Consider the following 15,204-nt stretch of genomic DNA (forward strand, 5'->3'; position numbering starts at 1 on the left):
GAAATCTTTCCTACAGACACAGGAGTTCTTTCATAGGGAGCTACCCTGTGTTTGGTAATGTGATCCAACATCTGGCCTGGAAAATGTGTTCTCTGTGACATCACTAGAGCAAGCCATCAACATCTGAAATCACTACATTTCACAGTAGCCTGTAACATATTCAGCACAAATTTCAAGGACAGAATTTCCAAAACTTCAGATTTTAGGTGCAGACAGCCTATGTTGTACTGCTGCAGAACACCTTTACAAAGTCCCCAGAGGCTGGAGGGATGCTCAACACTTCAGAGCACTGACTGCTCTAAACGAGCCAGGTTCAGCTCCCAGGACCCATATGGTGGCTCACAACCATCTGCATGTATCTCCAGCTCCAGAGGATCTGATCATCTCTTCCGACCTCCACCGGGCACACGTGGTGCACAGACATACATGCAGGCAAACACCCCAAAACACACACACACACACACCAAATCAAATCTAATAAAACCTTGTCACAAATAAGCAATTTAAATCTCAGTACCCAGAAGGCATTATTTGGATAAAAAGCTATCCATCGCTGCATACCCTAAAGCAGAAGGAGGCAGGGGGAGTCTCTCAGAGTGCAGCACGGTGCCTGCTTGGTACTCAGGAATATAGACAATTCTAGCACATTAACTCTTGACTGCCTACAAAACTGCCCACCTTGCTAATCCTCAAAGTGCTCCCTGTATCCCAAGAGCTTAACTTTAAAGCCTGCTGAGAAAACACGGACACAGGTACGCTCTCTGGGGTGGAATAGATCAGAGGAGAGGAGAGGTGAGCCGAGCTACCTGCTCAGAGGGGCACCTTCATGGGCACACACCTTTAAGTTAAATAGTCTCTCAACACCTCCAATTAAGATTCTTGCTGGAGTCCTGAAGAGACTGCCTGTGCCTAGACCATCTAAAACTATACCTGTTTCCTTCTACTCAGTGTCTGGAAACAACTGCAAATCTCTCAATGTGTTTGATTTTCCCTGCACAGTTAGCCGGCAGATTTGTTTTTTTCAGTCCTGCTAGTGCACAAAACACTGAATGGGGGATTTCAGTCTCTGAAGGCCAGGGCTCCTTCGCCTGCACTTCTGCCTCCCCCAGAGCAGAGCTCCAGCAGCCTCCCAGGTCACGTGCGCACACACACAATGGACAGGACTACCGGTTTTCTTTCATCTCCTGTTTTTAAATCATCCGAATAACAGGTCACATCTTTCAAACTTGGATCTCTGAGAGTTGTTCTCTGAGCTTTTAAAATGTCATGTAAAACAACAAGGGGGAATCTGCACGACTTACTTCTGCGTGGCGTGGGCATCGTCTGCCTTAAACACATAGAACACCATGCCTTTGTGCAGGAGCTGAAACACTCTCGACTCTGAGCTCTCGTCTCTGACTTGAGTGACGGTAAACCCTAATAGAGGCTGGCTCTCCAACGCGGCCACATCCTAAGCAACAGACAAGGGAAGACAGCAGGGTTAGATGCAATTCAGGCTTGAAGAGCCTTGACCTGTACAGCTCAGTTTAATAGACAACACAGCAGTTCCAGCAGCTCATCTTTACTGAGTCAGCAGTGAGCTGCCTACTCGCCACCTGCCATGTTCGTGCCCACTGAGTCTCCCATTGTTTTCGGGCAGTCAAGGAAAGCAGTTTATGGATGCAGACACCAAGGACTTAAGCAGTAGGCGACTGGCCCAGATCCCACTGAGGAACTCTGGGATTCTGGCTGGTTGTTGAGACGAGGTCTCACTCTACAGCCCAAGCGGACCTGAAGCTCACCGTGATTTTTCTGCCTGGATTCTCCAGAGGTTTTGTTTTTCTCTACCATGAAACCCTGGCTGGCTTGGAACCCTCAAAGATCCACCTGCCGCTGCCTCTAAGTGCTGAAATTAAAGGCGTGCGCCGCCGAGCCTACTCCTCCCTCCTTTCCTTCTGGAGTCTCAGGTAACTCAAGGTGGTCTCAAACTCCACTTAACAGAGGCTGACCTTGAACTCCTGAGTCTCCTGCTCCTATCCTCCAACAGCTTGGTTGTAGGCAGGTGCTACCACACCCCGCTCCCCGAGAGGCCTTCATACACGCTGCTGGGACACAGATAAGGGCAGTTGGAGACAGTATCACTACGAGCTGGGGACACCAAGAGGGGCTAGAAGAGAGGGCAATCCCTGTCCTGTGTGAAACGGCAGTCACATGACAACAGAAATATCTGCATTTTAGTACTCTCCAAAATTCCTAACACTGGAGTAAGAGTTCATGAAAAAAAAATAATAATACTATTCCCATTAAAGGTACTAGTAACACCGGGCAGTAGTGGCACACACCCTTAATCCCAGCGCTCGGGATCTCTGAGTTCGAAACCACCCTGTTCTACAGAGTGAGTTCCATTACAGCCAGGGCTACACTGAGAGACCCTGTCTTGAACCCCTGGTTCCCCCACAAAAAGTACTAGTAATAGGAGAGGCATGGTGGCCCACACCTGTAATCCTAGCATTGGATGGGTTGAGGCAGGAGGATGACAATCTGGGATAAATGTTGAATTATAAACCAACCTGGGTTATTCGGTGAGCACTGCCTCAAAACAAAACAAAACAAGACAAGCACCTTCCTCTGTCTAAAACAGTACTTGCTTGGCATGCCCAGGACATCCTCAGCTCTGCACAAAGCAAAACCCTCCCACAGACTCCATAAAACTGAAACAAAACCCCAAAGTCCCTCTTACGCGTCCCTCTTACCTCACTTGCAGCATATGTGTAGAGTACTTTGTTTTTGATGACGAACCACAGGTGTTTCCATGGCTTCTTGCTGCCCTTGGATCTATACAGGTAACCACTCATAGTGGAGTCTTCTGTGTTTGCGGATACCTGGAAAAGGAAGTCCCACGTGCCTCAGTGGGTCATAGGCTAATTTTCAAGAACAACAACACAACAGAAAGCCAAGTTCAAACCACCAGCTGTTGAAAGCAACGACCATTTCAGAATGACACTGGCTGTTCTCTGTATTTGAGGGGTGCAATAAAGAAGTTACCCACATGATCATTCCATGATACGATTAAGGTTTTTATTGTAGATGTAAGAACAGCCAGAGGCAACTACAAGTCAGGAGCAGAGACTGAGGTGACTGAACATGGCGAGGGCTACTTGCCAGACTGGAGAGACCAACAGAAAACAGAGACTAGCGAGAAAGTAACTGCCCACATGATACGGTGAAGGTTTTTTATTACAGATGTGAGAACAGCCAGAGGCAACTGGAAGTCAGGAGCAGAGACTGAGGTGACTGGACATGACCGACCAGGGCTACTTGCCAGAATGAAAGACTAATAGAAATAGAGACTAGAGAGAGCACAGTGAGAAGAGAGGAGTTACAGGAAGCCTCGGGGCTGGAGGAGTGTAGGGTAGGAGGTGAGGAGGTAAGATGGGCTAGGATGCCAGCATAGACTCTGAAATGTCTAACGGGTGCTTGTGGTACTGAGGAAGCCTGGGCTAGCTGGTGCTTTGAAATGCTGAAAGGCACCCTATAGACAGTTGTGTCTTCTGCCAGAGGTGAGGGAAATGACTCCCTGTGGCAGATGGGAACCAGTTCTGCAGGTTCCTGAGGCATGCTGTCAGGGTCCTCCTACAGTCCAGGCTGAGCTCATTTCTGGATATCTAGATTGCCTTCTGGAGTTTGGAGAACTGGAGTTTCCTCGGGACCTCACATTCTCGTGTCCCTATCCCACAGTCTGAAGTCTATCAGCAGGATATGAAAAGCCTTCCTTTTAGAGATGATCCCAGAGCTTTGCCTGGCTTGCCCATTCCTACACTGGCTTGTCTTTGTGGGCTCAGCTGTGGGCTCTGGTTTGGCAGAGGAGAAATAATCAAAGCCTACCAAATGTTTTTCTCAGGCGGCATTTTGGAGACCACATATGTTATCTGTTGCTCAGATCTACATAGCAAGCTCCAGGCCACATACTAAGACCCTGTCTTTCTTAATAAGCAAATTAAAATGTTTAAGGTTCAAATGAGATTTCTGTTAAAATGGAGTTCTATCAGGGTGTGTGTGTGTGTGTGTGTGTGTGTTAGGCTGTTGCTAAGCTAGATTACATACCTCTTTTTTTTTAAAAAAAATTAGGGCTGGGAGCTGGACAGATGGCTTGATGCTCCAGCAGAGAACCTGAGTTTGGTTCCAAGCACCCATAAAGAGGCTCTGCCTCCAGGGAACCTGGCACCCTACCCACTTCTGGCCTCCACGGGCAGGAGAACACATGGTACACTGTTGTGTGATGTTGTGTTTGTGTTCTGACAAATAAAGCTTGCCTGGAGATCAGAGGGTGGAGCTAGCCACTCGTTAACCATAGGAAGGAGACAGGTGGGAAGCAACTGGAGGTTGTTCCGAGTTTTCTGATCTTCCACATTCTTACCCCAATATTTGACTCCTGGTTTATATTGGTTAAGATTAATTAGATTAACACTTGAGTGTACAGATGGCATTGGGATGGTGCACAGTTTACATGAGGCAAACACATGTATAAAATGAAAGTAAATGCATTAAAACATTTTAACTACATTTATTTACTTCTTGTGTGTGTGAATATATGCATTCCATGGCTCACGGGTGGAGGTTAGACAGCAATTTGTGGGAGTTAAGTTCTTTCCTTCTACCACGTGGGTCATGAGGGTTAAACTTAGGCCGTTAGGACCAACATTGAACTCAGGATACAAGGCCTGGCAGCAAGTGTTTTACCCACTGAGCAATCTTACTGGCCCACATTCCTCTTTTTGAATTAATATACATGCACCACAAAATAATCAGCCAGTGTTGACTACAAATATCCCTCTATTATCTTTTCAAAAGTAAAATTCACATTAACCAACTCAATTACCCAGCTCACAAAACTTGTATCACTTTTTGCTTGTGTCAGTTTTTTTTTTTTTTTTTGAGACAGGGTTTCTCTGTGTAACAACCTTGGCTGTCCTAGAACTCTGGAGATTAGGCTGGTCTCAAACTTACAGAGATCCACCTGTGTCTGCCTCCTGAGAGCTGGGATTAAAGGTGTGCACCACCACTGCACAGCTTGTCTGAATTCTTAAGACAGGATCTCATATAACTTAAGTTAGCCTTAAACTTATTGTGTAGCTGAGGGTGGCCTTCAACTCCTGATCTTCCTGCCTCTACCTCTCCATTTTAGAGATGGGCCTTGCTACGTTGCCTAGCCTGGCCCTGAACTCCTAGGCTCAAGTGATCCTCGGTGGTGGCGCACGCCTTTAATCCCAGCACTCAGGAGGCAGAGGCAGGTGGATCTCTGTGAGTTTGAGGCCAGCCTGGTCTACAAGAGCTAGTTCCAGGACAGGCTCAAAAAAACAAAAACAAAAACAAACAAACAAACAAAAAATGGCTACATCCACTTTCTATGACTGCAGTAAACTGTTCCCCAAAGAGTTTTCTGCAGCCATCTGTCAATGACTCAGGTCATAAGGAAGACGAATAAAGACTGCAAGACATCTGCCATATCCACCAGAGTATTAAAATCCATGCCCTGAGAGTAGTGGGAAATGACATCTTTCTTTATGAAATTCAGCCCTGTCAAGCTTAATGGAAACACTTACTTCTTTGAGAGCAGCTGGGATCTTTTTCTGTTTCCTCCCCGATGGGATGCTGTGCAAGACTGACGACAAGGCACTTGAAGGAGACTTGTGATTCCCCGGAGAGCCAACCCTCGGGGGCAGCTGGTGATCTAGAAGAGAGCAGGTGTGCTCATGCAGCAAGCACGCATGATGTACAAAATACCCACCAAGAGCTCTGAGAGCTGAGCAGGAGTTGAGGATTACATGTGGAATTTTTAAACTACAAACCATATGAAAAGATCCTATTTCTGTGTCCTTAGAATTCTGAAAGAGCTAGGGACACTGCTCAATGATGGTGCCTGCTTTGTATGGTCAAAGCCCTAAGTTCAATCCTCAGTACCAAAACATAAAGTAAAAATTCACTGGGATGGACATGGTACCACATGTCTGTCACCCAGAGGTAGGAGGATTGGGAGTTCAAGGGTCATCCTTGCTTACCATAGCAAGTTCAACCTCAACCTGAGTTACAGGAAACTCTCAGTAAACCATAAATAAATAAACAAAATAATTCTGAAAGATACAAGTACACCCTCCATTTTACAAACTTCCCTACTGATGGAAAGAAGTTGATTTAGACAATGGAAGAGATGTGCAAACCAGAACACCTGCTTCTAAATAATGAAGCGGGGGTGGGGGGAGAATGGGGCGAAGTGGCTCTAAATAATTTGGAATGCTGTTTAGGCCGGGGCGGGGGGCACAAGATATAAATACTTTGGCCTCATGACAATCTCCCTGTTTTGGCCTCCTGAGTGCTGGGATTACAAGTGCGAGCCATATTGCCCAAATCAATCATTTTCTGTTTCAAAGTTTTGTTTTACATGGTGCTAAGGATCAAACTGAGAGCCTTGCACGCGCTAGGCAGGTCCTTCCCACTAAGTCACATTCTTCCCAGACTGAGTTTAGAAAAGTAAAGCAGGCAGCAGGCAGGAAGAGGCGTTTGCAGACGGGCATTATCAGAGTAATCTAGACCTTATTAAGGTTGACACAAAAGAATCAGGACAAGTGAGACTTTCTGAAATGAAATTGACGAGATCGACTGATCAGCAGGGGTGGGTGATTAGCGATGAATGCTAACATTTCACATCGGTATACCCAGAGAACAAAGAACAACCATCCTTGACTCCAGTTCCAGGGGATCCCACACCCCCTTCTAATCTCTCGGGGCTCCATACAAACATGTGGGCACCACAATCATTCAGGCAAAACACTCATGCACAAAAGTAAATAAATCTAAGAGAATATAAATAAAAAAGAATAAGTTGAAACTTTGAAATAGCTCACAAATTAAAGTTACTTTTTAACTGTGTTGAGCATTTCATTCAGTAATAATTCAATAATTAGTTTTCTTACTAATTACAATGTAAAACCATTGTACATTGTTACCAAAAACAAGGCTCAGTCTAATTTCTCTTGGGTTACCATAAAGCTCAAGTTAGAGCATACTAGGAAGTAAGACAAGTCCGGCAATCATGCTTCTGCCAAATATGGTTCTTTTAGGAGGCTGAAAGGACCTGTGGGAGAGACTTTGGTTACATGTTTAGTGTTATATTACCTAATTTCTGTAGTTCTTGGAAGCAATGTTCACATACTCTTGCCAGTTGCCTTTTCAGGTAATCTAAGCCGTACTTATTTGATGAGCAAGCTTGGCACACAATCTGAAAACACATTGCAATGATTTCATTGAGAAAACCTTGGATGACGAGGCATGAAAAAGGCTGCAGTGTAAGGCACTGCCCATTCATCAACAGTTTGGCAGTGACTGAGTCTCACTTATCTCATGGCTGACTCTCAGACCGCTTACATGGAGAGCCTACACGTAAGCCCCGAGTGCTTGCTTCATGAACACCGTGTTCAGCAGAGCTAGCACACACAGCCTCCAGTGTTCCTAGCATGCAGGACCTTCCGACAGTCTCACTGACCACCCTCATCCTACGCGCCGTCCCTGCCACAGCCGCAGCTACTCTCTGTGACCCTACCAGGTTAGGGGACCCAGTTTCATCCTTGAAGGAGCCCTCCACTATAAATGTTCGTTCTGCTAAAGAAATCGTGAAAGCTTATACTTCAGTGTGGACTGGAAATTCCTTCCAAGGACCTATGCCTTAAAGTCTCCACTTGGGCACTAGCAGGAGGTGGCAGAAACTAAAGGTCATGAGGGTGGGGTACCTTCAAAGAAGACTGAGGGGTCATTTCCTCCATGTTTTTCACTCTTACCAATCAAGTACATGACTTTGCCAACTACACGCTCTCTCCGGGGACTGCTGCTTTAACTCAAACACTACAGGCCAATTGACCAAGGACTTAAGTCCAAAAGTGTGAGCCAAAATACAAATTTTCTCTTTATAAATTGATTTATTGGTGCAGGTGTGATGGCACACACCTTTAATCCCAGAATCCAGGATGAAGAGGAAAGGATAGTCCTGCGAGTTCCAGGCCAGCCTAGTTTACACAGTGAATTCCAGGCCAGCAAAAACACAGGAACTTTCTACTGATTCTTTTCTATACAAAGATGGCAAAAACTAACTAACTAACTAAATAAATAAATAAATAGGCTGCAGTATAAATAAGAGTCTATAGAACTGTGGATTGTTTTGTTTCTTAAGACAAAAAGGTTGGCCTTGAACTTGCTGAGATCTTCCGGTTTCAGCCTTCTGCCACCATGCCTGGAATAGCTTTCATTTTTGAATATAGGTTCTCTACGGTTGCAGAAATACTGTAGCTGTGGGTGGAGAGCGGAGGAAGGAAGGTCCACAACCACGTTCCTTACTCCAACCCCGAATACACAGATAAGATGACATCTGCTGTCTTCACAACTACTGTTTGTCCATTTCATAGGCTACAATGAGTTCTCGGGGGACATTCCTCACTATGCACAGCCCAGAGACATAGACGTCACCACAGGGATGGAGACCGTCCCTTCTGACCTTTCCACAGGCCCTGCAGTGATGTCTTCTCCAGGTCAGAGTAAATTCACTTGTGCAAATCATACACATGGTGGCTCTGGTATCAGGAATCCAGATGGGAGCCTTAGACCCGAGAGGACTAACTTCCTCTTTCTTCTCCAAGTCCTGCGGAAGAAGAATGGCTTCTGATTACTGGGTGCACACTGACTGCCTGCGGCAGAATCAAGTCTTTGTAGTGGCCCTATCCAGGGCTGATGGCATCAGTAAGATGTGGGAGGGGAAAGTGAGCCATGATATTGGAAGTCCTCGGTATATAGATTAAATACATTTAAAAATGCTCTGTTGTAAAATTATCTGTAAAAGATGCTCGTGGTACTGATTAGCTTCTTCCTTAAGCTATTCCTGGTCCCCCAGTTCCCTACAGTGAAAAGCTGGGAAAAGACCTGGGGTAGTATAAGGAAGGTCCTGAGTTCAATAGCCTACAATACACAGAGACATGCAGAGACACACATTCCCTTCCCATACTCCCCCCTCAAACACACACACACACACACACACACTCCCTCTCCGTATACACAGACATGCAGAGACACACACTCCCTTCCCATACCCCCCTCTCTCTCACACACACATACACAGATACATACACAGACACACACTCCCTCTCCATATACAGACACACACAGAGATACACACACACAAACACACACACACACGTAGAGACACACAATCCTTCCCATTAACACTCCTCCCCTACATGATAGATACACAGATACACACAGACATACACACATTCACATACATACACGGGAACACATACCCAGACATATACTCCCTCTCCATATACAGACACACACAGAGATACACACACACAAACACACACACACACGTAGAGACACACAATCCTTCCCATTAACACTCCTCCCCTACATGATAGATACACAGATACACACAGACATAGACACATTCACATACATACACGGGAACACATAGCCAGACATATATTCCCTCTCCATATACAGACACACACAGAGATACATACACACACACACACATATGTAGAGACACACAATCCCTCCCATTAACACTCCTCCCCTACATGATAGATACACAGATACACAGATACACACAGACATAGACACATTCACATACATACACGGGAACACATACCCAGACATATATTCCCTCTCCATATACAGACACACACAGAGATACATACACACACACACACACACACACACACACGTAGAGACACACAATCCTTCCCATTAACACTCCTCCCCTACATGATAAATACACAGACACACACAGATACACACAGACACAAACACACAAGAAAACAAATAAAATTTCCTACATGTATAAGTAGGAGAAACTAGGAGCACACGTACCTCCTCCAACTCCTTTTCTAAACATCTATAAACTCTTCACAGTTAAGGAAAAGCAGAAGCCTGAGGCAAGCCTGGAAGGGGAGCACAGTACCTCATCAAGACTCCTGCTGGGGCAGAAGGTGGTCCTCTTCTTGGCATACTCATCTATCGCCCTGGAGATGGCCTCCAGCCATTCATCTCGTTCTGTGGCAGAGCTGATGGGAGCAAAAGGTTCCATTAAGACCATACCAGCACTGAGTCCTCCTGTCTTTTTCCTTCTCCCTGGCAACTAATACCACCCTCCGGCCAGGTCTGAAGGGTAGTCCTTCCAAAAGGAGTCAATTTCTTGCCCTATAGCAGAAGGGACATATGGCTACTTGTGACTGCATATCAAAGCCCATACTGGTGTCCAGGCTCCCTCAGTATCACAAGTACATAGTATATATGTCAAAGTTCATGACGGCACACTAGTCCTTTCCACCTCCCTAGGCTTCCTTCCTCCAGAGACCCCTTTGTTCTCTTTATAATGGCAAACTCCCTCCCTCACCCCACTACTCTCACTTTATTCTCATTCTGTCCCCCCTCCCAATTTATCTCATATTCTCTCTCTCTCTCTCTCTCTCTCTCTCTCTCTCTCTCTCTCCTACAATAACAACCTTCCTATATCATGGAGTAGTCATGCTGGAAGTTTCTTTATTGTACCCCCCATATCTGGTGCCAATACCCTCCCAAGCATCCCCTAAGGTGTAAATCGTTTGTTTCTGCTGGCTTCTGCCACCCACCACACTCAACTGTAGATTTTACAGCTGTCTCTTCAGCTGCTCCTCCTTCCTACTCTAAGAGCTCATGTCTCCTTGCCTACACGATAAGTGTCCTCTCATCCCTCTGCTCCTGGGGCGTCCTTCGCCCTCCTGGGCACCCAGCACTTGGAAAGGCTGTGCCTCTCCTTGGCTCACTGGGGTCTGCTGTATATGTCTCCACTGCGATTCGGGGCATCTCCAGTAAGGCACTTCCCCCTCCCTGCCCAGCAGAATTCTCTCTCTGGAGAGGTTTGTTCCTGACCCTTTTTGCTAAGTCTCCCATCTCATCTTTGCTCTGGCTCCCTTGCCACCTGCCTCTTGGCTCACTCCTGGAGCTTTATTCACCTGCCTTTTCCAATCTCCTTCCTCCTGAGACTCAAAGATTTCACTAAAGCCTCACCATCTTACTGTAAATGGTTTGGCCTCAGAATAGCTCAATAATGGCACACTCAATTTCCAAATTCTCAAAGGTTTGATTTGTTTTTGTTTGTTGAGATAGCGTTGCTTTGTGTAGCCCAGGCTATACTGGAACTTATTCTGTAGACCAAGTTGGCCTCAAATTCAGAGACCCACCTGCCTCTGCCTTCCAAATGCTGAGATTAAAAGAATATGTTACCAATGATGGGCACTCGCAGATTTTTAATAATTTCTGCCACCTCACACACACATACACACACAAATGATCCCCAAAATTTCTTATCTTTAAATTTTCTCTGTTCTACACTCTTAAAAATCCCCTATCTCTCTGCTCTCAAAAAAAAAATCTCAAAGTAATGGTGTAAACTTTCTGTATTTCAAGATTTGAAAGCTTGTTGGGTATGGCTTAAAAATCTGTAAAATCTATAACAAAGCTTAAAACTTGAAACAGAAAAGGTTGTTAAAAAAATATACATGGATAAAGTTTACTACAAATTCTTGTATGTAACTTGGAGTTAGCTCTTGTTTAAAAATTTGATCTGCTACAGCATAGTGTATATGTAACTTGGATTCAATCCTTGTTTATGAAAAACAGGATTTACTAATAACAAACTTGATGACTGAAGTTTAGAGTGTACTGAGGCCAGTAGAAACTGACTTGAACATAAAGGTCTAGCTGCTCTGTCTTTGCCAACTTTGTGAACTTTTAGCTATTTGGGACAGTCACATAACAACCTGAGATACTATGTAACGGTCCACCACGAAGGGATCAGAAAGATGGAAGGCAGTTGGATGATGAGGACCTATTTTTAGCACCATAAACCATAAGCTGACTCAGTAAATAAAGGAGATTGTGTGTGGTTGTGAGTGCTTGCCCATTACTCAGCACACCAAGAGCTGTTCCTAGTCTTCTCCCACCGCAGCTGTCTTTAACCCAACTGTAATGTGAACAGGCCAGGGAAGAGGAGCCTGCTTGGCAAACGGTATTCTGGTTTTGTACTTCTCAACCATGCCTCTCCTTCAAAACCTGTGGTTAAAGCCCATTCATGATTGGTGTCAAGACAGTTATGAAGTCATTTAAAATTTGTTTTGCATATTCAAAACTTTTAGGCACACTTTGGGTGACATAAGTATGACAATCTATACAGATACATGGAGAAGAAGGAGAGAAGAAACTTTAACAATCAAGTTAAAAATCTAGGGGCTGGAGAGATGGCTCAGCAGTTAAGAGCATTCATTGCCTGCTCTTCCAAAGGTCCTGAGTTCAATTCCCAGCAACCACATGGTGGCTCACAGCCATCTGTAATGAGATCTGCTGCCCTCTTCTGGCCTGCAGGCATACATGCAGGCAGATTTTACATAATAAGTTAAAAAAAAGATAAGCATTCAAATAAAATAGATAAATAAATTTTTTTTTAAAAAATCTATCATAATGAGACAAACCCTTCACAATGGGAGCTTAACAATGTGAGGAAATCCCTGTCTTTGGGAGAGCGGTACTGAAGTATGCTAAATGACCTGGCAACTACAGTCAGGTTTAAAATAATTTAGAAAAATGTAAGAAAGCCAGCCCATTGCTGCTCATCATATTATTCGCTCTGATTTTAAGCATAAACAATTCTATAAAATAAGAACAAAACAAAACTAAACAAAACTCCCAACCCTGAAGAGAGAGACATATGGATGGGCAAAGGGTAGTGGTTCTGTATTTTTTTCCCCTTTTCCAGGGCTGGAGGATGGATCCAAGGAGAACCTCAGGAACCCCAGACCAAGAACTCTAACTATGACCTGCTACAGGCCTAGCTCCCTTGTTACTGCAGAAGACACAAGAATCGCTTGCCTTTCCCGTAGTATGTCCAGTAATGTACTTCCCTGATAAATGCCACTTAGGATATTTATTCATATTGACAGAAGAAATTACAAATGATATTGACAAATCAATGGTTCCCAAATTTTTACTACATACAAAGAACAAAACAAGAAATAACACTTTTCTTTCTAAACCAAATAAAATCTGCCTGTTACTTCTACTATTCTAGCATGGTTGCCAATTAGTAGTTACCGTGCTCAGCCAACAGCACTAAATGCTTCCCAGACGTCATCGTTTCTCATCTTCGGAGCCCCAAGAATACCCACTGGCTCTTACTTCCACCCCTGCATTAGCGGACATTGTCACCATGTGGACAACGAGGAAACCGGGGACCACCAATATGAGGCCCTGGCTTACCAATGACAGTTTCCTGAGTCCTGAGTCGACAGGAGACCCAAGTATAGTGAAGGGCTTAGCCCTTCCCCACCAGGTCAGTGTCATCTGGTGTGTGTTCCCTGAAGAACTACAACACAGGAACGGACACTTAGACTTCTGGGCAAACATTTATGAATTGTTACCAGCTCTTCTTCCACCGCCCACGTTTTGCTCCAAGTAACTGAGAACAGAGAGGCAGATGGCTAATTTGAGAATTGCTGTTGGATTTTTCTGGAGCCCTGGGAGCATGAGGAATGTGATTTGACTGTACAAATCATGTCACATATGCTGTTCTTTTGTTTAATCATTCCTGGCGCTCTCTTGTGTGGGCTTCTGCCAAGGCAATGTTTACCAGCTCTTGATAACACATTTCTTACAGACCACACACATTTGCCTGAAGCATCCAGTGCTGGCATCCCAGGCCTTTTGTAACACAGCAGAAGAATCTGCATCTTCCTCAAACTGACAAACAGCTCAAGTACTTTGCTTTGTTTTTTTTTTTTTTTTTAATAGAATACATCTATCATCAGAAGACAAATTTTTGTCAAGGAAAATTATTTTCCTCTCAATTGCAATGAATTGCTGAGAGGAGAAACTACCAATCGAAGGGAGTTCTGGTATGTCAGACCTGGCCACGCCCATGCTGGAGCTGCAGCAGGGTGCAATGACAATGTTTAGAGGCCACATTACTGTGACTCTTCGGAATGACATTTACTGGATAGGCTAGGGACTGAGCTGTGAAGTGGACACACAAAATATTCCTCAGCTAAGGGCTGACACCTTACTGCGGTGAGAAAGTAATGAGTACCGCAGAGGGACAGCTTATGTAGGTGGCAGGGACAGCTTTATGTAGGTGGCAGGGACAGCTTTATGTAGGTGGCAGGGACAGCTTTATGTAGGTGGCAGGGCAAGCCTGCACGAGGGCAGACAGGACCTGAAGAATCAGTCTCACAGGGAACGCCAGGCTCCCTGTGCACCTCATCCAGTCTCATACTCTGGCCATCTCCAAGAGGATGGCGCTCACACATATACATCCAGTTAAGCGTCCTTCTGACACTGAAATCCTTGCACGCCTGAGGCTCCATGCTGACACTGCACATGCTCGGTATGCAGCCAACCCCTGATTTTCCCCTAAACTGCTTCCTTCAAGTGCTACCTATTACAGTGAACGGTGGCACCAACCTACAGCCCATAAAGCCTGTCAGGTCTTGATGAATAACCCTGCCTTCCGCCTTCTGTGTTCAATCAATCACCTTTCCCCAGGTGCTGTCCACACGGGAGTGAAATGTTCTGATGCATCATTCCCTGTGATAAACGCCAAGTGGCTTTCCTATGCTCTTATGCTGAAGACCCAAAGCCACAAGGTCTTCCTGCACACGCTTCACCAGGTCCTCCCAGCTTCTCCTGGGTGCCTCTCATGTCATTTCCTAGCCCACACCACATGCTCCTTTCTACCTCAGAACTTTGAAGTCATTGTTCCTAAGCATCGGGTGACCCTTGCTTTTCCCTTTGCCTAGTTATCCAACACCTTCCCTCTGTGAGTCAGTGAACACAAGCCTTTAAGGCCAATCTCCATGTCCTTTCTCCCCTAAACCTAGTTTAACAACCGCCTAGCAATTAGTATTCTCCCTGTATTCTACTTAACTACACTAATCCTTACTTTACCGGGTTAATATTTGCTAAGTACATGGCTGCCCTAGTGGAATGCAAGTTTAGTGAAGACAGGCTCTTTAAGTAGTCCACTACACCTCTATGCCTGGTACAAGGCTTAGCCAAAGGCAGAGGCTCCATGTTCCTGACTGAAGTGATGAAATCCAAGTAGAGGAGCCCCCTGTAAAAGGCGGAAGGATGTGGAGTAGGATAGCATGCAAG

The 15,204-nt window shown here is 45.1% G+C and overlaps 1 protein-coding gene across 1 annotated transcript in view; it reads right to left on the reverse strand.

Annotated features, from left to right (window-relative positions):
* The window catches only part of Fgd6 (FYVE, RhoGEF and PH domain containing 6), a 112,913-nt gene that overhangs the window by 4,324 nt on the left and 93,385 nt on the right, over positions 1-15,204 (reverse strand). Inside the window, exons 15-20 of the mRNA XM_050145625.1 lie at positions 9,983-10,085; positions 8,522-8,665; positions 7,153-7,255; positions 5,583-5,710; positions 2,733-2,861; positions 1,302-1,450 (exon numbers count right to left, since the gene is read on the reverse strand). Of these exons, the coding sequence (XP_050001582.1) occupies positions 1,302-1,450; positions 2,733-2,861; positions 5,583-5,710; positions 7,153-7,255; positions 8,522-8,665; positions 9,983-10,085 (756 nt within the window). The remainder of the gene's footprint in view (positions 1-1,301; positions 1,451-2,732; positions 2,862-5,582; positions 5,711-7,152; positions 7,256-8,521; positions 8,666-9,982; positions 10,086-15,204) is intronic.

Source organism: Alexandromys fortis, unplaced genomic scaffold (assembly GCF_014885135.2).
Source record: "Alexandromys fortis isolate MF-2015 unplaced genomic scaffold, M_Fortis_MF-2015_v1.1 scaffold_50, whole genome shotgun sequence".
In the NCBI taxonomy this organism is placed as follows: domain Eukaryota; kingdom Metazoa; phylum Chordata; class Mammalia; order Rodentia; family Cricetidae; genus Alexandromys; species Alexandromys fortis.